The sequence below is a fragment of the Denticeps clupeoides genome, chromosome 4, assembly GCF_900700375.1.
Source record: "Denticeps clupeoides chromosome 4, fDenClu1.1, whole genome shotgun sequence".
In the NCBI taxonomy this organism is placed as follows: Eukaryota; Metazoa; Chordata; class Actinopteri; order Clupeiformes; family Denticipitidae; genus Denticeps; species Denticeps clupeoides.
This window is the reverse complement of record NC_041710.1, coordinates 26,962,137-26,989,839: the sequence shown is the minus strand read 5'-3', so window position 1 is coordinate 26,989,839 and position 27,703 is coordinate 26,962,137. Positions and strand designations below refer to the sequence as shown.

The window sequence follows — 27,703 nt, the reverse complement described above, 5'->3', positions numbered from 1 at the left end:
ATAAGCAGAAATGGGAGATAAAGTCAATTGGGAGTCAAACGTATATGACGTAAACACCCCCACTCTGCCCAGAAGGCTTCTAACTCCATGCTGAAGGCGTCTACATGTGCGGCCACATCAGCATTCATGTACCCTTGGCTCCTGCATAAGGTCAAAGGTCAAAAGCCAATGGGCCGTAGGTCAACACAAAAAGACACTGACATCAAACAGCATAACATGACCTCAACAACATTTTTTCCAGTGTTTGGGCTATAATGTGAATAAATTAATCAACTCTTCAAAGACAAGATCTGTGTGTGTGTGTGTGTGTGTGTGTGTGTGTGTGTGTGTGTATGGATGGAAGAGCATATGCACCTTCTCGGTTGACTCCACATGTTGCCTGAGCTGTAGTTCTCCATCGCTCCTGTGTCTGTGACTCCATCCACTTTCTCTATCCCCTCACTCTCTCCATTCTCTTTTCCTCCACGCCCCATCTCTCCATCATCTTCCTTCTCTTCCTCTGCTGCTCCAGCCTCTTCCTCTTCTTCTTTTATCTCGGCCTCTATATCCATTTTGCAAATTTCTCTCCATCTTGATGTCTCTACTGGCTTCTCTCTGAAATTCACGGCAAACATGAATAAAAGGAGATTTCGGAATGGATGGATGAGTCCTAACTTGATTTTCAGGCGGATGTTTACAGACACTGATGTGAAATGGGATGTTACAGTGAAAGGAGATGATAAAGCATGAGCTGTGTTACATTCAGCAGAAATAATACCGCTTCATCATGACTAAGAGAGCTCTCACCAACTGATGCTATCGCTTCTGAGACGACATTAGCATTTTGATTGGTCCAATTTGCATGTGAAAGCAGATGCTGCTCTTCAGAAGGACAGAAAGTTTCCAATCGGCACCCCCTTTATCAGATTTGACTTTCATATCATAGCAAACATTCAGGCAGTTTTAATGGGGACCTGACTGAATCCAGTGTTTGCCTGGCATGTAAATCGGCAAGAAAGAGCTCAGTACAAATACTTGCTTACAGGATTACTTCGCATTTTAAATCATCTCATTGTGTCACGTATTACATAAGGAGTGGGTTTGCAGGAGCAGTACAGAGGTCATCATGATTTTTGAACGAACTATACAAATATGCATCAAAAAGCACTCTCATGCAAATCTGTACATTTTCTTTTGAAATACGTTCTTCATAACAAACGAAATAATCTAGTGCATCAGTAAAAAATGTGACTGTCTCTCACTGTGAGCTGGCAGGTGTGTCCTCCTGTTCTAATTGGTTGAGAGCAGCTCTGTACTTCTCAAGTAGACCAGCTGGAACGTATGTGACACTGGAACACACAACAGAGTATGACCAATGAAAGAGAGCAAGATGCCAAATGTAATGCAATGCAGTTCAGTGATGTCAGCTAATATATGGACCCTTGAACTGAAATGGATGTCTTTGTGCATCAAAAAAAAGATATCACAAAAAAGTCCAGCAGTGCTGCAAACGTCCAGCCATAGTAGGCCTCGGCCACTAGAGGTCACTAATTGACATTTATGTTTTTTTGTGCTCAGTACTTCACTTTCTCTCCTTCCCTTTATTCTGGGTGTGTCTCAATATAAACAGCACATTTGATAAAAGTCATTCAAATGGAGCTGCCATATATCTTCGTCCTTTCCTGGACTAAGATCTTATCTATGTTATAACTGATTTGTTTCAGAATATTTGTGTGGCCACAAAGGAGCTTGATTTTGATTTCCATTGCTTCACCTTGTCCTTGCATGTTTAAGTCTTTATATATCTACCAGTGTCTGCTGGTCCGAGCTCATTAAGTGGTGGTAGTAGCCTGGTGGGTACGTCCACAAAGTCACAGGTTCAAAGCCCAGTTACAACTATTGTGTCTCTGAGCAAGACACTGAGTGTCTCCAGGGGGACTGTTCCTGTAACTAGTGATTGCAAGTTGCTCTGGATAAGGTCGTCTGATAAATGCTGTAAATGTGAAGGTTATGGGGTCACATCCTCCTATTTCAATAAATGTTCTTTTATTTAACTGCGGCCCTCATCCTCTATGCCATGTATATTGTTCTTGTGTAATATTAACAGCTCTTTAAAATATTTAAAATATGTTTATGCTCTACAACCTGTATTTAGCAATGCAGTCATTTACATGTGATTGAACAATCGAGAGTCAGACTGACATGGTGACAAAAACCATATAATGTCCTGGAACTTGTTTTTTCTTAAATGCAGTTTCCCAGAACCACTAAGCATTTGATGGTTGATCTCCTCAACAGCAGTCCAGATCATTATGTTCCCAGCAGCACGACAGATGAGGAACACAAAGCTGTGGCCTGAGAGACGGACACACACACAGAAACCGTGAGAGAAGCACACCATATTTCCTATCAGACAGACGTGTCAATAGCTGTGCTGAACCACTTCTCATTCAGACTCTGGAGTCTAAGCTAAGGAGTGTAGCAATGAATAATTCATCTTTCTCCTGCGTTATGAAGGGGCTGTTTCTGGGGTCAGTAAACAGATGAGTTTGGTATAAATATGCAGCCTTTGAGTTCCGAATCCCGCTGGGAGGGCTCATTACATAAGAATGAGTCCCAGTGAGACATCGCAGAGCCCATTAAAAATAAATAAATAAATCTGCAAACTCTTTATAACAGAGAAACTAGTTTAGCCGTGGTGTGTGGCATCAGCAATTTCCTTATGCTGTAATACACAACTGCATGTGTGTGCGCTACCCTCAATCAAGGAGAAAACATGAAGTCATTTTCAGACAACGTCGTGTGCCAGCAGGTGTCAGTAAAGGGTTTAGGAAGAGAAGAAACCCACTGCAGTCAAGACATGTATGTACCATGTCAGCGAGACTTTGCGGCTGTGGCAGAATGCGTATCCTGCTCTTGTTTTAAACATTTGACGCAGTAGAAAAGCTTCGGTTCCCGTTGTTGGGGTGAATATATTCCTGGGGATGTGTGAGTCTGTTTATGTATGTGTTGGGATGTGAGCAAAGTCAGCGTTGTGCATAGTTGTGATTTGTGGGTTTACGTATGCATCCATTATCTGAGTGAGTGTGTACGGTAAATGGGTGTGTATGTATGTGTGTCTATGAGTGAGCATGAAACTGAAGTGATTGTCATTGTGAAACAGTGCAGCACAGCACATGGTGACCAAACAAAATGTGTCCTCTGCTTTTAACCATCACCATGAAAGGGAGCAGTTTGTGGGGATGGTGCTTTGCTCAGCTCAAATGGAAAAAGAACAGGGTATGAATGGAACTCAAATCAGCCTGCTACTGAGAGAGGTGCCTGTTTTCGCTCATGCTGGTGGTCCTCCACGACATGGAAAGAGACGGTCCTCTTGAAATCGTGGTGACAAACATACACATCATTGCCACATAACAAGGGCAGAAGGAATTCCTCTGGGATGTATAAGGCTCCCGGCTGCAGGCGCCACTAGAGTTCTGTTTAGTCAGAGCCGGAAACCAATGTTAAGCTCACAATACAAGGGCTCTGTGAGACCTTGGAGCCTGCAGCAGAGGAGATGGTGGGCTGATAAAGATGTAGCTGCCGGGCTTCTCATTCCACACTTCTGAGGACTTCACTGTGGTCACGGCACTGAAATTATCAACTAAAAAAAAAAAGACTGCGGATGGACTGATTAGCGCTGATTATTGTCCAGTTCACACAGACCCCAGCTTCACACTTAATCGGTGCACTGGTAGAGACAATTACTCCTGTTAATACAGGAATAAAATACCATTGACGTTTATGTGCTTTAGGGTTTTTCACTATAATATCTTCCAAATGCTCAGAATAAGCGAACAAGATTTGAACAAGAGATGTTTCCACTCCAGTGCAAATCCACCCACTGGAGTGCTTTGAATTCTTATTCATATTTCCTGTTTGGAGAGTGTAAGTGCACATGTAAGTATGTGATAGAATGGTGTAATTGTCACATGTGTGCGTATAAGGTTATACTGAATGTGACTGTGGTTGCATGTGTGAGGTTTATTCAAGTGTGCCTGGATGTGTAGACTGTTGTGTAACAGTATGTGCTTGTTTAGGCATGGATTTGGAAATAGATTTAAGAAAGTGTGGATATATGAATAAAAAAAGTATATATTAAAAAAGTATATAATAAAAAAAATATATATATATATTGTGTGTGTGATCATTTGTTGGCTGTACATAACTGTCTCTGCATTCTAATGAGCATAAATAGCCCCCGCAATAACAAGACCTTTTTAAAAATGCTGACTTAACAAAAGATTTTATTATTAAAAAAATGTTTATATAGTTATCACCTTCAGCCCTCACCAGATTTTGAATGTTGTGTGCATGTAGTATATTACGGTCTGATTGTGTGAAGTTACCTGATGGTGGGACCGATGAGCGAGTGTCTGCGCAGCATGGCCCGTGCCTGAGCGTTGCTGAGGTTGGCGGTGGGCTCTCCATTAACGGCTACGATACCATCACCCACACACAGCCGGCCATCCTGACTCACCGAGCCCCCGCTCACCACCGAGCGGATTATCATACCTGAGCCATCCTGTATAGCACTCACTGTCATACCTGCCAACACACGTGCACACACACACACTCTAATGAGAAGCACTCTGAGAGGAAAACGTCATTAATCTACATCTTGAAACCAAAATAGGGGAATTATTATTTACAAGAAACAGGGAAGAAAAAGCTTGATTTAGGTCTTAAATGTGTTCTCTCTGAAATGTCTAGAGAGAACAACAAAAAAAAACACACACACAAACACACACACTCTTCTCCACTGCACATGTAAGCACCATGCAGATACTTTTGCACTGAAGAAAGAGCATGCAACTCCTACAGAATCAAGAATACAACACACACGTCACTATGGTCGTACATAATTTGAGAATCATCAGTTTTTCAAAACTTTTATTAGGATTTAATTTTAAGCAATATTTCCAATACATTCAAATTACAATACAATCATAGTGTGGTAGTTACAGCTGCCAAGAACACAGACACACACACAGAACATGTGAGAAATACAGAACATGCAGCAGATGGCAGAGCACTTTACTCTCTCCTGTATTAATGGTGTTAAATATGTATATACATGTACGTTCTATTAAACGCTAGACACCTAAACCTGGTCATCAGTTCTGTAGTGATTGCACGGGAAAGTTCCTTTGAACTTTGCTTTTTTATTATTACATGAGAAAGCTAAAGTGCCTTATGATTGAATTCAACCAGATAAATTTCCTGCAGAGCAAAAACAACCTGAGCGAGGCCAAATATTCAGTGCCTTCCGCCTTTTTCTATCCATTTCATCATTTTTGGCCCCACCAGTTTGTGTTTTGCTCCCTGTCTGACTCATCTGTTTGAATTGCTACATAAAGTGGACAGAACAGAAATGAATGACAAAGACAGACACATGCTATTTTAAACAGCATTCAAGGCAGGAGGGAAAGATGATTTGCACACATCAGTGGAATGGCCGGTGCTTCTTTTAGTGGCCAGTCTAGATGCAAGTTTACATGAAACATATGTACCAGCTCAGACCGTCTCTAGGGATGCGGCAATAACAGTCTGTTGATTGAGTCTGTGAATGAGTACAAAGTTCCCACAGTGCAGCGTGGGTCTACTTCTAATAACAGTCGCTGCTATCACGCCTTCATAAATAATTTTACTTTCATCTTTCACCAATCAATTCAGCAAACTCAACAAACTGTAAAAAAAAAACCTGTAACATTCGGTTTAATGTCAGTATTACGCAACTGAGAGTAACTGCACATGGTATTTGAAGGTATTGGTGCAACCCTGCATGACGCTAATGATACTGTATCATAGAACTTTTCTTCGATGACCCCTATACTTGTCATTATTTTGCAATGGCAGTTGAAGGTCATATTCAGATCTATAACAGAGTCCGTCATTCCCCTTTGTGTCCCCTGTCACGATATAAGGTGCTTGACATTCACAAACTATGCATTAAGAGGCCTATAATATTACACAGATATAAATCTTCTCTTTGAAAAAATAAATTCTTTAATGTGACACCCTCACGTGCAAAAGTTCACAGATCTGGCAGTGTGCCGTCGCTGCCGGACATGGCCATGCCGACGATGTACACACACAGAGACACGACAGCCACGAAAAACACAGACAACATACCAAGGCTAGTGTTGCCCCTGACAATGGTGATGGTCCGCTGGAAGCTGCTTGGGGGTGAGCTGGTCAGACGTTTGCCTGTCGCCTCCATGTTGCCCAAGTGCCCCTTGAGATCCTCCTCCTGGAAGAAGACATGTCGTTACTGCAACGTATGCTCTATGCAGACACCATGCAGACACAGAGGGAGAAGATGTCCATGGCAGTGGGAGGTCGGGGATGTGGGGGGTCTGTTCTGGGCAAGGTAGATGACACCCTGTTGGGAGGTTTTGGAGCAGATGGAAGAGATTTTTTTTTTTTTTGGAGAACCATTTCTTAAGAGTCGGATATTGTAACCAATTATTCTAGCAGGGGGCGGGGATTTTGTTGAGGTTTATTAAAAGAAATATAGATTTTTTTTTGCTTTTAGTGCTTTTTTTTTACATTTTGTATGTGTAGCAGAAATGGATCCTTGACCAAGCCATGCTTCAGAGCCAGGCAAAGACCTGCTTTCAAAAAATGCAATCAATGCAGAAGGTTTCTTTTTAGAACTGGGGTGTTTTGCCGCACCTTAGGAAACGTCATGGAATACAGCTGCTGATTATTATTCACATTTTATCACTGCAGCAACTACATGAAACAAAGACGCAGAATGAGCTGTCTGGACCAGGAGTTAAGGGCTTTATGGTTTTGTTTCAGAATGGAAGGGAAGGTCTGCATTATGATATTCAGTTTCAAGCTATAGGTCTTGGTATTGATTTTTGTTGATTCATTTTGTAATGGGCTGCAGCTCATTTGCTAAACATTAATGTTGACCAACCCTGCCATGAGCATATGACAACATTAAACTGACAAACATCCCTCTGTTCATCAGAGGCAGAAATTACGATTTTATCAAAGTCATTATTGCTCATTTTGTGCCATAGGGTAAATGTTTTCAACTGTTTTATAATGATATCCTCAGGCACAATGATTCCATCCAGTCAGAAGCAGGTAGTTGTTAAGAGCAAGATGGTTGGGGACACAGAAGTACTGCAGCTGCGGGCACAAAATATGAAATATAAATTATGAAAGTGGCTTACATCATCACGCAAGTGACACATAAACCCAAATCCATAATCTACAAAAACAGTGTTGAAGGTCTGTTTTTACCAAATTGCTTGATTTATCTAAGCTCTTCTGCTTTTATATAAGACAGGTGCTTCAAGATGGGCCAACACATCTTATAGCCTATGGAAAGAAAAAATAAAAGGTTCTTCATTTCCCAGTAGGTATGGTGTTTTTTTTTTGTGTGTGTGCAACGGAAAACTCTTTCATCTTCAAATGCATCCCTAACCCCACAAGGGTGCTCATTTTGCAAATGAGATCATCCAAAACTGAAAATGGCTGTTCGTAGAACATTATCATCCAAAGAAGGAGAATTTTAGTTGGCAATGTCACCTCTCCAATGTCTTACTGTGTAAGAAAATGAATTATAACTCACAGGCGGAAGGCTGAAGCATCACCTCCTATCCACCACCCTTCTACTTGTCAGTAGTGAGTGGGTGGGATCCAACCAGAAGCTAACATCATTCATATATAAATAATATGCATAAAATATTGCCCCAAAAAATGCCCCAAAGTTCCAACTTTACAAAGAGTTACTCAGAATTGGATTGATGGATTTCAGTCAGATGAGGGCCACACAATAAACCATGTATTGTATTGCATTATTGCACAAAATTAATTGACCCATAGCTCTTTAATAAAAAAAAGAAAAGAAAAGGTAAACATATCCATAAAGTACAGTATAAACTACTACCTTCTGTTGCCAAATACTTATTTCTGCCCAACATGCTCAACTGGACAGACAAGTCAGTGTCAACTTAAGAATACAGACAAAAGAAAATGTCATTTTCTTCCACTGATCCAGTGATAAAAATGTGTCACAATCCGACTACCACTCATGGATTTACTCTACAGACCCTCAGCAGCAGGGTTCGGGGTAACCGGCTGCTCTTATAGGCCTGAAATGTTCTTCTGGGGAACTGAAAAGGGCAATGAACTCAGAACGAAGCAAAAGACAGAGAAATTGATTCCAATTCAAAACAAGCCATTAAAAAGCACGTTCTACACATAGACACGAGACACACATTTACTCTGTCCAGACCACACAAAAAAACGGAAAACTAAGTAAAAGACACCATCTGATGTCACACACCAAGCTCCACGGAAGCTTTTCTTCAAGACCGATGCTGCTGCGAAGGTAAGGGACCTGCTGAATGTTTCATGTCTGCGTATTTTTAGATCCAAACGCTCTCATGAGTTAAATTTAAAACCGACTGCCGGGGCCACATGTCTGGAGATGGCGTTAGTGCCGCTATAAAGCAGGAAAAGCTGCTTACCTTCCTGCCGTTGCTCTGGCTGGTTAAAGCAGCGTACTTTTCGGTGTCATTTTCAGTGGAGGGGTGCTGGACTTCACAGCTCCTCACGGTCAGTAGGTCCAGGTCATTACACTCAAACTGACACAAAGACAAAATAAGACAACAAAAGTAAAGTTTTTTTTTAAATATTAGTTAAAATGGAGTCACAGGAGGTGAGCACGAAGAATAATCTTCAATAGAAACTACAGGAGAACGGACACACAGGACTACACTTTCACACACACACACACAGTATTGTGTTCAACTGAACAGGCATTAAAAATTCAAACCCAACTGCAACCGGACCCTCAGTTGCTGGTTTCTAAGTCCCAGCACCCAACAAAAAGGCCTGAGAACCAACCAGAGAGCAGAGTCTCTCTCTCTCTCTCTCTCTCACACACACACACACACACACACACACAGACATAGTGAAGCAGTCCTGCCCGCAATAGTGAACATTTTACAACGCTTCGTTTTGGCAGACTAACGGAAGTCCTGCTCACAATCATCTCTCTCTGGGGCCTCTCTTCATTCATCCTTATTATCCTGTCCTATCAACACAATGACAGAACCTTGCAAATTTTTGGCCCATATTTTAGTTTTTTTTTTTACTTCACCTAACACTGGTAGATGGACCAAAACAATTCAACATGTCTGTTCAGGGCTGAACGCCTCATATTTGCCTGCAAACTTACCGCTAAAGAAATTTTATTGCTGTTCTACCCTCAACGGAATATGTTGGCCTCCCACAATTTTTGCTTTCAGCCACAATTTTTTGGCAAATAAATTCCTAAATGCCTTGCAACTTGAATTGCAGCTTATTTAGCATTCTAGCAACCTAGCAATCTATGGCTATAAAAGCCCATGAAATCATGGAGGGCAGCTGCTGCCTTGTGCATGTTGCAAAACTGAGGTTTTTTAAGGCCATATTATCGCAACAGCCTTCAGTTAAAGTGTGAACTGTGGTATGATCTCAGTACTTCAGGCCATGCAGTAATGTGATGTGTTAGCACTGGTCAGCTTGCAGTGCAGCACATAAAGCCTGAAACCAGGGATAAACAGGTTGTTATTATGTCCAAAGTTTCTCCATTACATTTGTAAACTGGTTTTGACTTTTAACCTTTATGATTTTATAGCTGAGTGCATAACCCAGCCGGTGGGCACACAGTGACTGTGTGTTTGGCGCAGGTCCCAAGCACGAGTAAATGGTGATGATTCTGTTGGTCTTTGTTTTGACAAGTGGACCGATTGCTCCGCTGTGGCGACCCCTAACGGGAGAAGCTGAAAGGAGACAGTATTTTACAGCTGAATGCATGACGGCTTGATAGAGTTTTTTTCTTAGTGAACACCGTTGACCTAATGTGAAAATATTGCATTATATATTCAATTAAGTATGTCCACACGTCCAAATGTTGTCTGTTCTGTTTGCCCAGTCGGAGAAGCCAATAAATGGCAGCTTACCGGTAATGGCTTGGCAACCCCGATGCGGATGGTGCCATAAGCGGTGCTTTTCAGAACCTGCACGGCATGCTCCAAGCTGGCATGGCGAAGGTCTGTGCCATTTACAAACATCAGCCGGTCACCAGGCAGCAAACGGCCGTCTCTCTCGGCCAAGCCAGCAGGAACCAGGGAGCGGACCACAATCACGGTTCGCTGGGGATCCTCGGGATCCTGGACACCCAGGGAAAGACAAACAACACCGACAGTCCCACAATTAAGAGGGGAAAACCTTTCTGTGTATGTTATGAAAATGCTGCTTACACTGGAGTACATATTAGACCCTAATTGAAACAATAAACTCTTGTGTAATTAAAACTCTGGGTCACATTAAACACAATGCGGCTTTTCAATGGCAATAATTATTTCAAGTCTTAATCTGTTGGTTTATTAAAAGAAACTGTGTGCCAGGGGTGCCAAACTGTGACGGAATTAGAAGCTGTCCCCATTCACAGTTTAACGACAGGAAAATGTCCTTTTGTGATCTTTTTAATAAGCAATCCAGAGAAGGGCCGGCTTGTCCTTAACCCACTCATTACTGGGCAGTAACAGAATGCAGACTAATTGTGTTTTAGAATGTTAACTCTCAGGATATTAATAAGCAATTTGAACATTGAAACAATAACTGAGCAATTGTACTGTAAAAAAGAGTATTATTAGTGTGCTATGTAAAAGCCTATCGTGTAGCTTTCGGATAGTAGTTACATTCTTCCTGAGTATTGATCAAGTTATGGATCTCGTTGACTCAAGGTCCTTAATCATTAAAGCGGCGCCTGGCGAACATGCCTGATAGTCCAGGATGCTGAAGCCCAGGCCAGCCTCTCCCTTCACCAGTTCATACACCTGAATGTCCGTCTCCCACATGGCCCGAGGTCCCTGGGTCTTCCCACAGTTCTCTGCTTCTTTAGAAGCCACACCCACTCCGTTCTGTTCTGGCTATGGGGAGAGGAGATCCACAAGGTTTACCACTTTCAGTAAATGCTCTTTAAATGGATATTAGCAGCCTAACACATTCATGCATTTAAATTTGCTCAAGCTGTTCAAATAAAAGCATATTTTCTTATCAAATAGTTTCCCAATTACAGGTTTAATTTTGTCAGGAAACATAATAATAATAATCTACAAATTATAATAAAATTAAACCTTTTCAGTAAATTCACTCAGAAGCTCTTTTAAGCTGAGGTGCAAATCCTCTTCATCCTCATCCTCTTCATCATCATTGCGGTTCTGTTGTGGTGGGACACGACGGCAGCACACCACACACACGTTGACTGGAAGCTCTTTAAGCAGGTTCACCACTTCCTTGTGCGTCTCGCCAATGACAGAGCAACCGTTGACCTAAAGGTTTTCAGAGAGATCAGAGAAGTTCAGCAACATTCCATACCGAATATCATGGTTCACATAGAACCGTACAAAAATCATAAAACAAAACAACAAATCTCAGGTGGTATGCAGCACAGGAAAGGAAGAATCTGACAAAAATATAGCAAACATTTCCCAAAAAGGTCTCTCTGAATATGTCACAAAGGAGCCTCTGGGTAATGACCAGTGATGTGCGTGACTTTTGAATTTGTTAATGTCAAAACTCAAATGTCTACTGTTACGTCCTGGTATTTTGGGTGCGTTTCTGTTCTGTGTTTTGTGTTGTTTGCAGGTGCCTGGTGATTGTAAATTCAGCCCACCTGTACCTGCTGTGGGACAGACTGAATAAAAGGAGCCTCAGTCTCCTTTTTCGGGGCTGCGCTTGCCGTGCCATCCACCCACCCGCCTTCCTACCATTTCCCTTTGACATCACTTCCGGTTTCCCCTGCGCTTCCCCTAGGAGGCGACGCAACTTGTTGTGTCGGCCTGCTTCGGTGTTTGTTTGTTTTTCTCTGTTTTCCTGTCTTGTTTGCCGTTATTCGTTGTAATTCGTTTCGTATGTATTTCTTCTTTATTTATATATTTAATTGTTAATAAAATACTTGTTAAAATTATCCGTTTCGTCGTAGTAGGTTTACGTTTGTGTCCTTTCTTTTGTTATGGGCCGGAGCCCCTAGACCAGTTCGTAACACTACATAGTGCTATAAATAAACAGGTAGACATACCCTGAAGGGGACCGTGTTTCATTTCATTAACCATTTATTAAATAATTTATAAACTTAACATGATCAATTATAACATCTGAACCTCTCTGTTGAAAGACTCTATAGACATTTTGCATGTATATGCTGCATTGTAACAATAAAGTAATCAAAATACACAATTATTTATCTAAATCTGTAATATTTTGAAGAGAAAGTAATAATAATGTATCAGGCTTGGCCTTCACAGTGGAACCCAAATAGTGAATATTAGGGCTGCAACAATTCCGTAGATTTTTTTCATCAATTACTCCAACTTTTGCGTTTTTAAATAACTCAATAGTGTGTTATGCAACATGAAAATCCTCTTAAAATGAGCAAGCAATTGGCTGTTATTCCTCACAAAAAAAAGTTTTTTTATTCAAACTCAATACTTTTATTAGATCAAACCTTAAAACCTTTGGGTTACTGGCTGCAGAACTAAGCCCATTTAATCAATCTTTCTGAGAAACATTCATGATGTACATGAAAAAAAAACTATGAAACATAGGTTAGCCTAGTTGTCCTTAGTTTTATTTTAATTTTAAATAAGGAAAAAGGGGTGTACCCCCTGCTATAGCCCATCTGAGAATAAAGAGAAAAAAAGTATAAAGGTACAAAACAGTAAAAAGAAAATATAAACAAACAATTCAAGTATTACTAACAATCCAACTTAAACAATACAGTTCAGTTTCCAGTTGAGGTAGGTAGCTAGAATGTTCGTCTTTGTGCAATATTGTGTGCAAAACGGAGAGAGAGAGAGAGAATTTGTATTAGTGCATGTGTGTGCAATGCATGTGCAAGCCTGTGCCGCTGTGATGTACAACAAATAGTTAGCAATCATAAAAATATGATACCTTGTAGAAGCTCCGAGTCCACTTGGAGATTCTTTCGGATAAGGTGCTGTAGCATTAACAAAGTACTTTTATGGTGAGCCAGGTCCATTTGACAGTGTATACACTGCACTACGTTATCCACGCAGCGTAAAATGGTCCCAAACTTCAGACATTTTACCCTTTTACGCACACTGGTCTCTTCTACACAGTCTGTGTAGAACAATGATTCCGGTGCTGCGTAGTTCTGCACTGCGTAGCTATGCGGGAGTGATGCGATAATAGATGGACTTTGATGACAAATTAAACGAAGCCTCGAGGCAAAGAATTTTCCTCAAACATTTTTTGTAATTGAATCAATCGAGTTATTCGAATAATCGCTTCAGCCCTAGTGAATATGTCTGATGAGTAATGCCTGTGGTACTGTGGGGTGTTGCCGTTGCCCACCTCTAGCAGCTCATCTCCACACTGGATGTACCCACTCTGTCCCAGAGGTCCCTCAGGCAGCATGGAGCAGATGTAGTGGTGTCCATCACTAAACTCCAGACTCACGCCCAGACCACTGCTCTCAGAGAACTTCTGCACCTGGACTACCTGAGCAGGCCACAGAACATTTACATACTTATCACAACTACTACTGTTATTATTATTATTATTATTACAATGAAATTAAATGAAATTAATTAATGCCTATTACTACATTCAGCAGGATGGTCCATGCCATGGATACCATTAACATTACATATGATGACAAAGTACTTTTGAGGACATTATCCACAATGTCTAAATTTACATAATTTTCTCAAGTACTACTGTTATTATTGTTATTATTATAAAAGTAATTAATTAATGCCTATTACTACATTCAGCAGGATGGTCCATGCCATGAATACCATTAACATTACATAAGATGACAAAGTTATTTTGAGGACATTATCCACAACTAAAAACTGAGCATATCTATTATTATCTATTTAAATTCATTATTCTAATGACTTATTAGACTTGTAGTCACAATTTACGAATGACACATTTTCATAGCAGTCACACAGGAATCCTGAAACAAGCATTTGTAAAGCAATAAGACACACCATTATCTGATATCCAGAGGACAGACAGCGCTGCCATTGCCTCTGCAACTCCTCCGCTTCTGTCTCAGTGAGCAGCACTCCTTGCAGAAATAAATAAACACAGTGTTTCTAATTCAAAAGGCTTCAGCCGACTCCTAAAATAGCCTTAAAAGCTTAGATGCGTCTATCAACACACACACGCACAGGTCTGCTCACCAATAAACCCGCTCTCAGACGTTTACCTTCATTTACCATGGTGCCTTGTGAGGTCAGTCTGTGAGAACAGTTTTATTTTTTACAAAATGCCACCTAAAGTTACTCCTAGAGTTGCAGCATAATAATGTCACCTACAACTCCGGTTTCCCACTGAGTGTCCTCACAGGGTGACACGGATTGGCTGAGGAGATGGTCTACCATCCGTACAGTCTGGGCCATTATTCGTGATGTCTGTTTTTTCCAAGCTTAAACATGAAGGCTGAATCATCTCAAAGTGAGAAGGGGGTGTCTAGAACTCATAAATATCCCAGTCAATCCCAAGCACCAACGTTCTATGCTGCAGAGGTTTCTCACCACATTCTGTGTTGAAGTTCACATCCCTGCGCTGCTCCAGCGTCCCTGTCCCACCCGCAGGTGCCGTCCCCTGCTCGGCCAGGCTGGGTAGAGGTGGTGAGACGGGAGACGGAGCCCCACACCTGAGGGCTTTCCTCAGCAGCTTGAGCTCAACCGTGCAGCCGGTCTGGCTTAGCAGCTCCACAGCCTGCTGCTCGCTGCAGCCCTGGAGGGAACAACCATCCACCTACAGCACAGTAAAATAAAAATGAGGCACATTCGCATTCCAAATTCAAATTCATCGCAGGCTGCTATTCTCACTGTTTCTTTTCATCTAGTACATTTACATTTTATTATTTTATACATTTACTTTTTTGTATGATTTCTGTTTATTTTTAAGAGAGAGTTGTTAGAAAAGAAATGAACGTGCATTGCAGCGCCATTTTCATTTCAGGAATAAACTACGCAACCTGCATGATTAAAATATGGTAAATGTACCACCTTGCAAGGCTGCAATTTTTCCACCTTTGGGCATGGGAACCAAATTGTGATGTTCACTTCTCATTCACACTTTTTGTCACACGGTTGTAAAATAAAAAATCTATGAATATGTCAGTAGATCTTGCACATTTCTAAGGATCTGGCACCTCTGGAGATACTCACAGACAAGACGTGGTCTCCGATGTGCACCTGCCCACCCAGGTCTGCAGCGCTGCCTTTCTCTATGCTCTCAACAACAAAGCTGCAAGAGTCTGAGGCAGACGAGGGAAATAAATGTCTCAGAATGTCAGAGGTGTTGCGAGGACACAGCTAAATGACGTGCGGTCACTTTAAGTCCCACCTGAGCCGAGGTCTCCTGCAGACCTGGACAGAGTTATCCCCAGGCCTTGGGCATTTTTACTGAACTCCACATCAAAGTGCTTATCCGCAGCCTCACAGAACTAAAGATGAGAGAGAGAGAGAGGGAGAGAATCAGAAAAGCTGATTAGAGAATCCGCTTCCATTTAATAAAATCTGCTGATTATGTAAACGCTGATTTGGGTTAGTCAAATATATTCACGCAAATACTATTATTTCTAATCTGTTTAATCTTTTCTCATGTAAAATATCAGGCTTCGGCCTCTCTATTAAACACAGAGACCCACACGGAGGGCCTTTTCTCTGTCTCCAGACACCTGGTCGGTTCCTGGCTCCTGTTGCTGGGTAACGAGATGAGAGGGGTTGCTGCCCTTGTCGTCCCTGCCGATGAGAAGTCTGACCCGTGGACCAGCCTGCTTCAGCACCTGTGCCACCTGCTCACTGCCCATCCCTGTTAGGTCAGTGTTCCCGATCCGCAGGATCACATCCCCGCTGCGCAGGCGGTTGTCCTGCCAGCAGAGAACCATTCTGACTCAACTGATCCAAAATCAGATTATACTCATTTTATGGCGTAAAAGCACTATTTAACAATCTAACAATAGCAGACTAAGGTCTTCTGAACTCACTGGCCTCTTTTCAGGCGAAACTCATGTATAGATTGAGAGACTGTTGCCCAGCTACAAGCCCTTCATCCCAAAAGACGGCAGCTGAAACAATCCCTCTACCCAGCAGTGGCACTGATGTGCATAAAAAAAAAATCCATCAGCGCTGCTCTGCCTGATGCTCTCCAATGCTGCACCATCATCCCATAATTACATCAGTGTCACTGCTGCTTTGATAATGCTATCACACTTAATTAATATCTTGTCAGCAGTGGCTGTCTGGTCAGGAGGTGACAAATGGGGCAGAGGACATTACAGAATAATATTATAGCAGAATAACCTAATAACTAATGTACATCAGTTACATCAGAGGCAGCACTGCAAATCTCTACATGTAGATTATAGTAGTTTTCACTTCTCCTGGAGGCCAACCTTCTGGAAGCATCTGTCTGTGGTTGGGCATGAGTGGAGGAAAGATTAATGCTTTCTGGGTTCCTGCCATAAGATGGGCCCCAAAAGTCCTGAACTTATGGGGAGGTTTTGGCCCATTTGCAAAAATTGGACAGAAAACACGCTGGATTGGATCCTTCAACAACATCATTAAACTGAATTATAACCTTACACATGGTGTGCCAAAGTCTGAATAAAGCCCTATAACTGTAAACACTTGATGCACAGTTACCCGATCGGCAACTCCTCCAGGTAAGATGGTTTTGACCATGATTCCTGTGGTCTTGCCCCCGACGATGCCAAATCCAAGACCTGTCCCATCATTTTCCAGCTCAATCATCTGGATGTGGTGAGGCTGAGAGATAGCGAGACAGACAGAAAAAAGGAATGCTTGCATGTCATCTGAAAGAATAAAATCATGTATATCCACCCACCCAGCTTTTTTAATTGATTTCTATCACACACAAATAAGAACATTTGAGGAGCCCACAGTGACTATAGACAGCTCTAATGCACCTTATGTAATGTAAGGTAAAAAAAAACCATAAACACACCACACATGTAAATTATCCAGAAGTGTTGTTATGTTTCACCCAACAATGTTTCAGTCTAAAAATGTGCCAAAATACACCAAAAACACACACCCTGTTTATTAGTTTAATTGCTTTAAAATATCTATTCTCGACTAGAAAATCCTTTCTTTTTCATTTGATCTGAGAATTCTGAAGGGTGAACTAGCATATTTGACATTTGTGAACATGCTTAAATATGCCTGATCGATCCACCAAAGATTCAATGCTGCTTTAAGTGGCTTACACTGTTTGGTGCAGAAAGATCAGAGAGGTTTTTGGGCAGAGACACTGTTCTGGTCATCGGCGGGTTGGACAGGTGTGGGATTGGTCCTCTCGCCACAGTCAGTCTGACCCGGCCAACAACATTCTGGAGGACTTTGACGGCCTGCTGCTGGGTCACGGCAGGACCAAAGAGCTGTCCATTCACTGCCAGGATCTGGTCGGCCTGCTTCAGATGACCATCCCTGAGCGAGAGAGAGAGAGATATATATATAGAGAGAGAGAGAGAGAGAGGGAGAGATCAACTGGAATCAAAACATAATTTTCAAAGCTGTAAACACTGGGTATACCTCAATATTTCAGTAGCACACATCAATTATTAATGGTAGTTCTTATGTTTTTCAGAAGAGTTTATGAATATAGCATTTATATCTGAAGTAGCATTAGAATAGCAGTTTACTGCCTGCATTCATAGTCAGAATTTAGTAAGTGACTAGTATACTAGTATATCCAAACTTTATGGTGGGTGTGCGAGTGTACCTATAAGCCACGCCGCCTGGTTGGATCTCCTCTAAGAAGATGCCCAGTCCCGCTTTGTCGCCCATCGTTAGAGCTACCACACTGAATCCCAGGCCGGCGGACCCCTTCAACAGCTCGACGGTCAGCACATAACGGCCCTGCAACACACACAAACCATCACCACTGCTGTCGTGGCAGCATTAACTATGTCTAGAGTGACTTACATTGACTAACTGAAGGTTCTGTCCCCTGAAGCAACACGGGGTTAAGTTGGTTGCTCCGGGCCACGATGGCGGCAGGATGCATATGAGCGGAATTTGCTTGAGGGCTAGTTGGTTGCTGGATGATTTTATTGAGCATTAGGTTTCGTTCACTCATTAAGTAGTAGAACTCAGCACACACACTCCCACACTAACCGCCGTGCCGCCATGCCGCCCCAGGATCTTTGTAGTCTAAACTAATTCATTAGGCTGGTTATGCTCCCACAAACTGATCTAAATTGTGTTCGGCTTGAAGCTGCTGTTGTCGTCGATGGAGGGTACCTGAGCCAGGGAACGGACAGCGAAATCCCACTGGTCCTCGGAGCCGGTGTCCGCGGAGAAGGCAGGGGAGTCAAGCGAGCCGCTGCGGCTGCAGTATTTCTGTCCCAGCTTGGGTGGCGCGCTGCCCATCGCCGAGTCTTTCATGGACTGAGACCGTGGCAACTTGCCGCCCTGCTGACCATTACACACACACAAACACAAAGAGGGGTGACTAGGTGGTCCCACAACTTTTACATTTCATTTACATTTCAAGCATTTATCAGACGCCCTTATCCAGAGCGACTTACAGTAAATAGTTACAGGGACAGTCCCCCCCCTGGAGCCACTTAGGGTTAAGTGTCTTGCTCAGGGACACAATGGTAGTAAGTGGGATTTGAACCTGGGTCTTCAGGTTCATAGGCGAGTGTGTTACCCACTAGGCCACTACCACTTTTATTCCATGCCCTTTGTGTGCATTTCAAATGTCTGCATGTGTAGGAAGGTGTTAATGGGAGTGGCTTCTGCAAAACAGCTTTGTGACACGTTGTCTTGTTTGTGAGAGAAAGTGTGTGTGTGTGTGTGTTTGTGTCTGTCTTCTCGGAGCAGCTTTAGAAGGCAGCTCAGGTAAGCTGATTACCGGCGGGCTTCGGGTCCGCCCCACGCCGTACTTACAGATGCAGCTCATGCCAAGTCGGCCCGCTCTGCATGCCAGCTCTAACCGCATTACTGAGTAACAATGTTAGCGCTCATTTGCGTTTGCATTTATTCATTTATCCGATGCTCTTACGCAGGGCGGCTACCTTTCACTAATTACAGCTTCAGTGCCCTGGAGCAACACAGGGTTAAGTCCCTAAATTAGCAAGTTTTAGTCCAAAAATATATTTCAATTCATTTACCCATGGGGTTCGGGCTCAATTTGTATCATTTTAATTGGGCTCGGCGCGGGTCGGGTCTTGAGCACCTATCCTTTCGATTCGATTTGCTGCATGTAAATTTGTTTTGCCGATTGGTAAAAGTGTTTCGCATGTTATAAATTTTTCTTTTAAATGTTCATCTGATGTGAAATTCTCGCCAGGTGATGCGTTTTTAATTATCTCAATAGAGATCAGAAAATGGATGCTGAGGAGGTGAGACGTAGGCGAGCCTCCGGCGATAATGTTTCAAAACCTCTCGTTTCCCCACACATTTCCTTTCCCTCTTAGTCTGTACTTGTCAGGCCGGGTCGGATTTTGTCGAGCTCAGGCAAATTTCTGTCGGGCTCGGGCCCAACTTTTTAGGCCCAATTACAGCTCGACGCCGAGGTCACTAGAACCCCCATCAACCCTGCAGTTGTGCCGCAACTCCGTCTGAAGCTGTTATGCAACGAGCTGTGTTTACTGTTGACTGCAGTGAACAGATGAACAGAAGAAGGCAGGAGAAATGTCTGCAAGCCATATGGTCTCTTCTCTCACATTGTCTGCTGCTCGCCACGTTCGTAAAACGGACACTTATTTATGAGAACTGCAGATAACTGTGATCACAGCAGAAACATGTTGAACACTTGGCAGTTTTTTATTTTTTCTCCCTCATCTCGTTCCCCGACACACGTTGCTCCATGGATGCGCATTTAAACGGCTGGCAAACAGCTGAAAGCCAGGGTGGGTGTTCCATTCAGGGGTGAGTTTGGTGGGTTATAGCTGATTAATGGCCAAGCTAAGACCCCCATTAATGGGGCACGTGCTTGATATGGTAATTTGCCCGGGAATCTAACGTGACTGAACGGCCTACCTTTCTCCTCTAATCGGACAGCTAATTCAGCCCCCCACACAGCTATTATATTCCTGTGTAGGGTGCTGCACTGACCCTGACCCCGGCTACCCTGCGTGTTACAATGAACTGGCTGTATCAGACACTAAATGCATTTTTTTTTGGATCTGAGTGTTTACCGCACACATGGCTTGGCAAGGGAACGGAAATAATTTTAGCGATCAAACCATTCATCCAGCTAAATTGTCTAAGATTTGAACCCAGATTTGACTGTTTGCTGACAGCATGAAGCCCGGGGTCATGCGGCGCAGTGTTTTATTATGCGATTAATGTTATTCACAGAGGCTGCAATGTTGCTGAAACTGCCAACCCTGACAATGGGCTGTTGGACACGACCATCCGGAGATGTGGCAGTAATGGTTGGACTGGATCCGGGACTAAACTATCCACTGGGTTTTGTGGGCAAATGACCAGGGAACCTTGACCAATGTGGGGGTTCAACGTGAGTTCAAATATTTTCGAAATTTACGGTTCCAAGATACTGATCCATCTTTCTCCCCCTTCAGCCAGGGGATTGTTTGCTGCACTGCCTCTTGTCTTGATCTCTACGTTTTCAGTGTTTTCAGACGTAGACAACAAATTAGCCAGTGAGGACGCTACTGCAGTCGGGGGGTGTTGGGGGGGCAAGGTCACGCCCACACAAGTGATTCCTTGAGGCTGATTAGTGGCAGCCATTACAAGGCAGACTGAGCCACAAAGGAAGAGACCTTCAGGCTGTCTGGTGTCTGCAGTGTCCAGGCTTTCATGTTTGCCAGGGCTTTTTGAGTCTGTGTGCTGTCTAACTGCGTCCCTTTGACTGTACTCCATTGTCACTTCAGGTCACATGGTGGGCTGTTCCCCAAACCTCAGTGCCACACTACTGATGTCACACTCTGTGCCTTGTGTGAAGCTACGGCAACTCGGCAGGCTGTGTTAGCTGCCCCGGGTGTGAGAACCTGAGTTAATCCACGGCTCCGCTGGCTATGCTGGTTCTGCTGGTCTGCTTCTTGTAGGAGGAGTATCTGGTGGAAAAGGGGGCTCTGCAGTACACTCTTCAGCAGGCTCAGCTTTTCCTCGGTGGGCAGATCCCCGCGCTCCTTCAGCCGGGCCTGCAGACGCTCCACCGCCTCCAGAACACGCTGCGTATCTGCATGCATTCATACAGCAAAAAAGGGCAATCAGTTTTAATAACATGGCAAGAGAATGTCACCATTGGGGTCCTTTTCATGTGTGTAGTTATTAAATTTGTTTTAAAAGTCATATTCTGTTTAATTCCTTAAAAAAAAACCCACAATTTATCACATAGACTGCACATCTCATGCACTGTAATGGAGTCGCATGTTCCACATGTACTGTTTCACACTCCAGTTTCACACAGAGACCGATTATGCAAGAGCTTGCTGTGTTAATTAAACAAATCCTCTTATAAAGTACAGAAGCGAAAGACCCCACTCACTGCTGGCGCTGAGTCTTATCAACTTACCCATGGTGCCCAGCAAACTTTTTTTAATTTCAGACCGGCGGCCCTCCTCGCTGCTCTGTTAATGCCCTTGTAGCTGCGAAGGAGTTATAACATGGAGATCATAATTATCACGTTATTATCATATTACTACATCAGACCCTTGTTGATCAAATATACCAAACTGTGAACCAAGGCAAAAAGCCTCTAGATCAGCAACCTACCTTGTCTAGACGAGGTGAACAGGCCACTAGGATCTGGCCATCATGTTCTCTTGCTCTGATAATTCCTCTAGCTGCAATCTCATGCTGATGTCAGGGGTCGCATCACCACTACAGCCAGGGCCGTGTGGAGGACACAGAGATGTCACAAACAAGCTTGTTTGAATGTGGCAGTTCACTAATGCTCTTACTCCCCGGATTAACATCTGTAAATGGCCTTAACCACGGAGGACAGTAATTAAGTCGGACAGATGTCCTTACGACCGGCCCGATTCACGCCTGAGTGTCAAAAAAGGCGAACTAGTTTTGTGAGTGACAAGATACAGGTAACTGTCATGGCAATGGCACCAATTACAGGATGGTACAATACGAGTACAGAGTGCTAGACATGTCTTCATTAGCAGCATTTTTATTCCTTATAATGGCAGCACTTTTAGTATATGTATTATTCATTGGGTCATTATTAATAATCGTTTATTTAGCTCAGCTAAAATACATAGGGTGTATTTCGTTCATTTAGGCCTTCCAGCTGATAATGCCAATATGACTAACAACAAAGGTCACGAAAATCACACCTCATGTACAAATTGCGAATCAATTTAGATTGAATCCCGGTTTAAATCATTTCAATCCCCCAGTGCCTGGACCTCCGGCCGCTCCGCTCACCTCCATGTCTCCTCCCGTCCCCGGACCGAGCAACAGGTTTCCCGCGCCGATGCCCGCCCCCCGCCCCGCAGGCGCGTCGGTCGAGACCGAACCACGGACGGACGCGGACTGGACGTGGACGAGCGCAGACCGACGTAAAGCAGGGTCCCCGCGGAGCGCCGGCCGGAGGGTGCGAATGACAGCTGGCCGCGACGGCGACGGCGCATGTCCGCTGCGCGCCTCCTCCCCCCCGGGATTCACAAATGATCGGAGAGAAAGGGGGGCCGGATCAATACAGTTTTTACCCTGCCAGGTTCGGGGCACAGACGCATATCTACAGAACGACAGCGGCAGATTTGCTACCGTGAATTGGCAATGTACCGTTCCTTAAGAAATGGCTCCTTTGAATGGCTCATTTAATCAAACGAAGGGAACCGAAATGAACCGAACGAGTCATGCGACTTCTATGAAGCTATTTCCTTACAAGCAGGAGTGTAGCATGTAATTAATCATTTTTTCTTACTGGGCGCGAATACATACGTCTAAATGTACTTTGCTGAGGCCAAAGGTGATATCGATGAAATCAGGATTTTTAACAAAGATGTTTCGGAAAATAACAACATTCATTTTCATTTTATATGGAAAAGATAATCACACAATTCCTATGAATTGCAATTTTAAAACTCTAAAATGTAAATGCCACCGAACAGCCAAAGGACCATCTCAGGCCCTGTGGAAATGATCCGAGACTTTATCGTGAACCGAATGAAAGTTCCAAATCACTGGAACGATGCTCTTGTGCCCAGAGGGAACGATTCGTTATATAGTCTGACAATCACAACCCTGGGGTCATCTTAGATATGAGTTTCAAATGTCATCGATTAGCCATAATGTGCTTTTGCTTGACCGAATCCGCGCCAAATAAAACGCGGCGAGGGCGAGATGCGAGCTCGGCCGCTAGATGGCGCTCGACCTCGGAGAATCGCGCCGAGAACCCGCCCCCGCCGATGCATCAGGAGGCGCCGGACGCACACGTCGTCCTGTCATTTTCTCCCAGCGCATTCTTTCGCTCCGGAGCCGGGCTGCTCCACGCGTGGACGCTTCGGAGACACCTGCGCGTCGGGGCGGCCCGCGACCCACGGGCGCTGGTCTGGATACCCTCGGCTTGGCGGAGGCGCGTTTTCCGGCGCTTGGAGGATATAAACCCGCGCTCCACTTCCACCGCCGCCGCCGCGTCTCAGCTGGGAACCGAACAAAAAAAGGAGCCGAAGAACAAAACGTCCGGAGTCGCGTTTTCATTTTTTTATTATCATTTTTTTTTTAAATCAGCTGTTTCGTGTTCCGACGTTATAAAGGACGTATAAGCGACGGCGCCGTGTTTCGATGGAGGGAGGCGGACGCGGTCGCTGCTGCGGTAATGAGATGGGGTAAGATGCGCGCCCCCCCCCCACCCACCCCGACATTGCGCGGCTCCGGTTCCGGTGGCCGGCACGAGCGTCTCAGGACCGTGTCACACGCCGAGCGTGTGGTGCGTCCCTCTTTTCGCTCGTTTCTTTCATCGTTATCATTATTCGGCGTGGAAAGCGCCAGACACGCTGCGGAACGGTGGGCTGCAGCCTCGGCACGTCCCACTCCCGAGCACCGTCCCCCCCCCCCTCCCTCCTCGCCGTTCAACCTTTATGTAAGAATCCGATTTTCAACGCCTCATTTCAGCCGCCGGCCAAGCGGGAGACGCCGCCAGAAGCTTATAACGTGTCCCTGCAGCCACGCGTCACGCGTGTACGCGTCTTCCAGCGGGTCTACAGGGGACCTGGTGCGTCTGCTCCAAAGCAGGCGTGGGATGCTTAACCACACGTGACCTTGACATCTAATCATCATCATAATAATAACAATAACAGCAACAATTCAAATGTATTATTATCATCAGAGTTATTATAGGGTGCTGTGCTCACATTATAGGTCCACTTCGGTGTTATTTCCAAATGTCGACGTCTTTAGCGGCGTAAATCGCCGAGGATGTCATAAAAAAGCATAAACGTCCAACATAAGCAGGTGTTATTTATTGAGGGCTTTTCATGGGGTGTTTACTTTGAAGTGAAGGACCACCGGTCCCTCCTGACAGTCTGTCTGGGAATTAGCCGTTGAACTCTGACATTAATGCTTTACGCCGGCGGTGAATGGGAATAAGACTGTTAGTGGTCTTCCTTTTTTATTTATTTATATATTTATTTTACCCGGGTGCTGTGTGCCATTAAAAGTCAATCATCTGGCTGCCAGATTCGATCATTCAGATGCAGTCAGCTGGATAATCATTGATGCGCACGCTGGTGGTGAATTTGCAAAGTTAATGGGCGCCGCGACTGGACGCCGGATTCTGGCTCGGCCCGTCTGAGGAATTGTCAGTGACGGCGCTCGTCTACAGGCATTTTACTGACCTTGATAACCCAATCGGTCCCCAGTGTTTTCCATGTTTTATCCTCCTTCTCTCAGATCGTCACAGATAGACGCTCTGCACTTGGAATAGGGAATGACGTGTTGCGGTTCTTCTTTTTTTATGCAATTTGCATTGATTGAAAATGCTTTTTGTGCATATTGATTGTGCTGTACGAAAAACCTCAAATCTCTAGCCGTGTTTATATGACATATTCAAGAAATGGCAAGTGTGACCATTTATTATAAACCAGTCTTTAGTATATGTTATATCTTGATATTTAACCCTTTATTATTTGCTTCACATAATTGGGTAGCTGATGAATACCCGGATTTAGTGCATACTGCACTTTACGGGGGGGAATTTTAAAAGTTCTTTAACAATGCTAAGATCCATTAGCCCATGCCGCATCTCTTCTGTAAATAACCATGGCCGAGCATGCCTACTAGCGAATTCGCAGTAGCTGGTTAGCTTAGCTTGTTAGCATTTAACTATTTGCTGTATTTGGGAGAAAATTAAATCCAGTAACTATCCAGTTACTATCGCTTTCTTGTTCATTCTCTTTGGTTTCTTTGGTAGTGCGTCAGTCAAAAGTTCGCGGCCCTGCATCCAAATTTCGTGCAGTTCAGTGCCTTGAGTTGTATCTACAAATGAGCTATTTGAACCGAACGATTCTTACTTTGAATCCACCCATCCCCCGAAAGAAGCAATGAGATCTCAGTCTCATTTCTCATTAACCATGAAATCACTAAAACACGTTGGACAGAGGGTTTCACGCTAATCGCCATCCCCCGTTGTAAGCAAACATGTCTCCCATTTAATAGTTATGAATTAGCACGGGGCGGATGCTAATTTTAGCCGGCTTTGTTTTAAGCAGATGTGGCTTGTTTACTGGGAGCGAACGGGGCCTGGCGCATCAGCATCTGTCACCGCGGCAATCCTCAGGAGCCAGCGTCTCGCTCGCTCGCGCCCTCCCTCCCTCCCTGGTAATGGAACGGCGGGCCCGTGGCCCGGTGCCGCGCGGCCCTCGAGGCTCGGGGGGGTGGTCCGCGTTCGCAGCGGAGGGCCGAGCCGCGTCGGGGTGGGCGAACGCACGGGCGCGCACGTAGGCCCTGCTTTACAAACAGCTGGGCCCAGCTGGATGCCCGGAGAACGGCGGCCCGAGTGTGTGTGCCAGGCTATTTTCCAAAATGAATGGGGGAAATCAGCTCCGCAAGGCCATTCTGATTTTCAATGGGCTGTTGAAAGGTCCTCAGATTATTTTAGGTCTGGCAGGAAATCAGCCACAATGCCCGTAGCCCTGACCCCAGGACTCTTCACTCGTCGAGATGCCCTCGACACGTCCGCCCAAACACAGAGGCATGGGGCAGCGGGGGGGCAATGTTCCTTCTTCTTCGGCTCTGAGCGGCCGTTGTGCCGAGGGAAGAAACTCATCTTCATTGTTATCCTGTAAATGTGAACATGGCGTCCCGGCTGAACGGGCCAAGTGAGTCACCGGCACAGAGGGTCTGACGACGGACCCGGTGAATAAGACCGAAAGGGTCGGACTCACACCATTCCACAAGTTGCAGTGCCATTTCTGGTTGTTGATCTGCTGCGCACAATAACATTCCAAACCTCTTTGTGCAGCCCACCTTACACATAATCTCAGAGTAAACAGCCATATTATTCGAGGAAATACTGCAAATAATCACTGGAGCTCTATGTGTTTGCTTTGTTTGCTGCTAGGTCTGTTTCTGTGGTCTGGGTGAGTGGCGGCTACGTTATCTACTGTTCACATCACTTCACCAGTCTTCTGGTGAGTTTCAGTCTAGGAATCTGCGGTCGGAGTGCCCCCACAGAAGGCAGTGAAAGGCAAACCCAATGCTGGACAATTCTCCCACACCAACTCTACACCGGTTCTGTAATACCCATGCCAACCCGTTGCTACTAGTTACTTCCCAGTTGGCCCTACAAGTATTTATTACTGCACAGAAATGACAACACAATTAATTCCATTTACGAAAACTCAATGATTTCTTTGGAATTGAAGGAACTGCAATAGCGGGCTTGTTTTTTCGTGATCCACAGGGAAATATGTTCTTATCAAACATTTAAAAGTTTTTACATTCGCTTAATTCCTCCCTTATTTTGTGCTCAGATAAATAGCAAGAATTTGTGGGCCACATGAGAGCCTTCTGTTCGGGTTCAGCCAAAATGTGGGGATGAATTTGAATGAACCCCCATGCCTGTATTTGATGGTCTGGACCTGCATTTTTATTAGCCCAGAGTGGATTTAAACTATGCAGTGGATTAAGAGACCTGATCAGGATTTATGATGTCTACAGTAGTTGTGTTATCTTTTGTACAACACAAAAGAATTAAAACATAAAGGCTAAAGAAGAGGCAAAGAAATACAAAAGACCACTTTATGATAACTGCTAAGCATGTGTATTGGCAAAGATCTCATGATATGACACGATACAGGGTTTACGATATAAATCTATTGTGATATATTGGGATTACATTAATAAGTCAGCCAAAAAAACACAACTCAGAAATGAATTGTTGGCTAAATGTGTATACAGAAATATCAGTCTTTGATATCTTTGTATCGATATAATGTCACCAAGTAAAAAAAAATAAAAATATTTATTTATTTATTTATTGCCTTATCAATATTTTCAAACACCCCTCTGGGGTTCATTATGGGATGTTTGAATGTGACGATGACGGGTGAGAATTCTTTATTCCTTAGACCCTTTATATCTGAAAGTGAAGTGTGACTCATTTCATACGTGGAAAGCAAGTCAATATTGTTACTGTCTTGAAAAGACGATTGTTAACCCATCACAGGCCCACG

The 27,703-nt window shown here is 44.0% G+C and overlaps 2 protein-coding genes across 22 annotated transcripts in view; one reads left to right on the top strand and one right to left on the bottom strand.

Moving 5' to 3' along the window:
- The window catches only part of LOC114788264 (multiple PDZ domain protein), a 33,855-nt gene extending 11,102 nt beyond the window's left edge, over positions 1–22,753 (bottom strand). For 8 of the 11 annotated variants that reach the window (XR_003749528.1, XR_003749530.1, XR_003749531.1 and 5 more), the window contains exons 1-22: positions 22,452–22,753; positions 21,789–21,896; positions 21,589–21,661; positions 21,062–21,252; positions 18,342–18,515; positions 17,821–17,957; positions 17,306–17,525; positions 16,722–16,844; positions 15,725–15,946; positions 15,421–15,520; positions 15,243–15,331; positions 14,601–14,826; positions 14,052–14,131; positions 13,408–13,554; positions 11,169–11,363; positions 10,812–10,961; positions 9,990–10,199; positions 8,511–8,627; positions 6,154–6,271; positions 4,368–4,566; positions 1,242–1,328; positions 355–594 (exon numbers count right to left, since the gene is read on the bottom strand). Coding sequence is in view for 2 of the 11 variants with exons in the window: in XM_028976648.1 (XP_028832481.1) it covers positions 355–594; positions 1,242–1,328; positions 4,368–4,566; positions 6,154–6,271; positions 8,511–8,627; positions 9,990–10,199; positions 10,812–10,961; positions 11,169–11,363; positions 13,408–13,554; positions 14,052–14,131; positions 14,601–14,826; positions 15,243–15,331; positions 15,421–15,520; positions 15,725–15,946; positions 16,722–16,844; positions 17,306–17,525; positions 17,821–17,957; positions 18,342–18,515; positions 21,062–21,252; positions 21,589–21,592 (3,029 nt within the window). In the remaining 9 variants the exon portion in view is untranslated. The remainder of the gene's footprint in view (positions 1–354; positions 595–1,241; positions 1,329–4,367; positions 4,567–6,153; positions 6,272–8,510; positions 8,628–9,989; positions 10,200–10,811; positions 10,962–11,168; positions 11,364–13,407; positions 13,555–14,051; positions 14,132–14,600; positions 14,827–15,242; positions 15,332–15,420; positions 15,521–15,724; positions 15,947–16,721; positions 16,845–17,305; positions 17,526–17,820; positions 17,958–18,341; positions 18,516–21,061; positions 21,253–21,588; positions 21,662–21,788; positions 21,897–22,451) is intronic. The other 3 variants (XR_003749532.1, XR_003749529.1, XR_003749534.1) reach the window with 3 other exon arrangements.
- A 728-nt stretch (positions 22,754–23,481) lies between these two features.
- Positions 23,482–27,703, top strand: part of adgrl3.1 (adhesion G protein-coupled receptor L3.1) — a 111,724-nt gene continuing 107,502 nt past the window's right edge. For all 11 annotated transcript variants that reach the window (XM_028975557.1, XM_028975558.1, XM_028975551.1 and 8 more), the window contains exon 1: positions 23,482–23,857. The gene's annotated coding sequence lies outside the window, so the exon portion shown is untranslated. The remainder of the gene's footprint in view (positions 23,858–27,703) is intronic.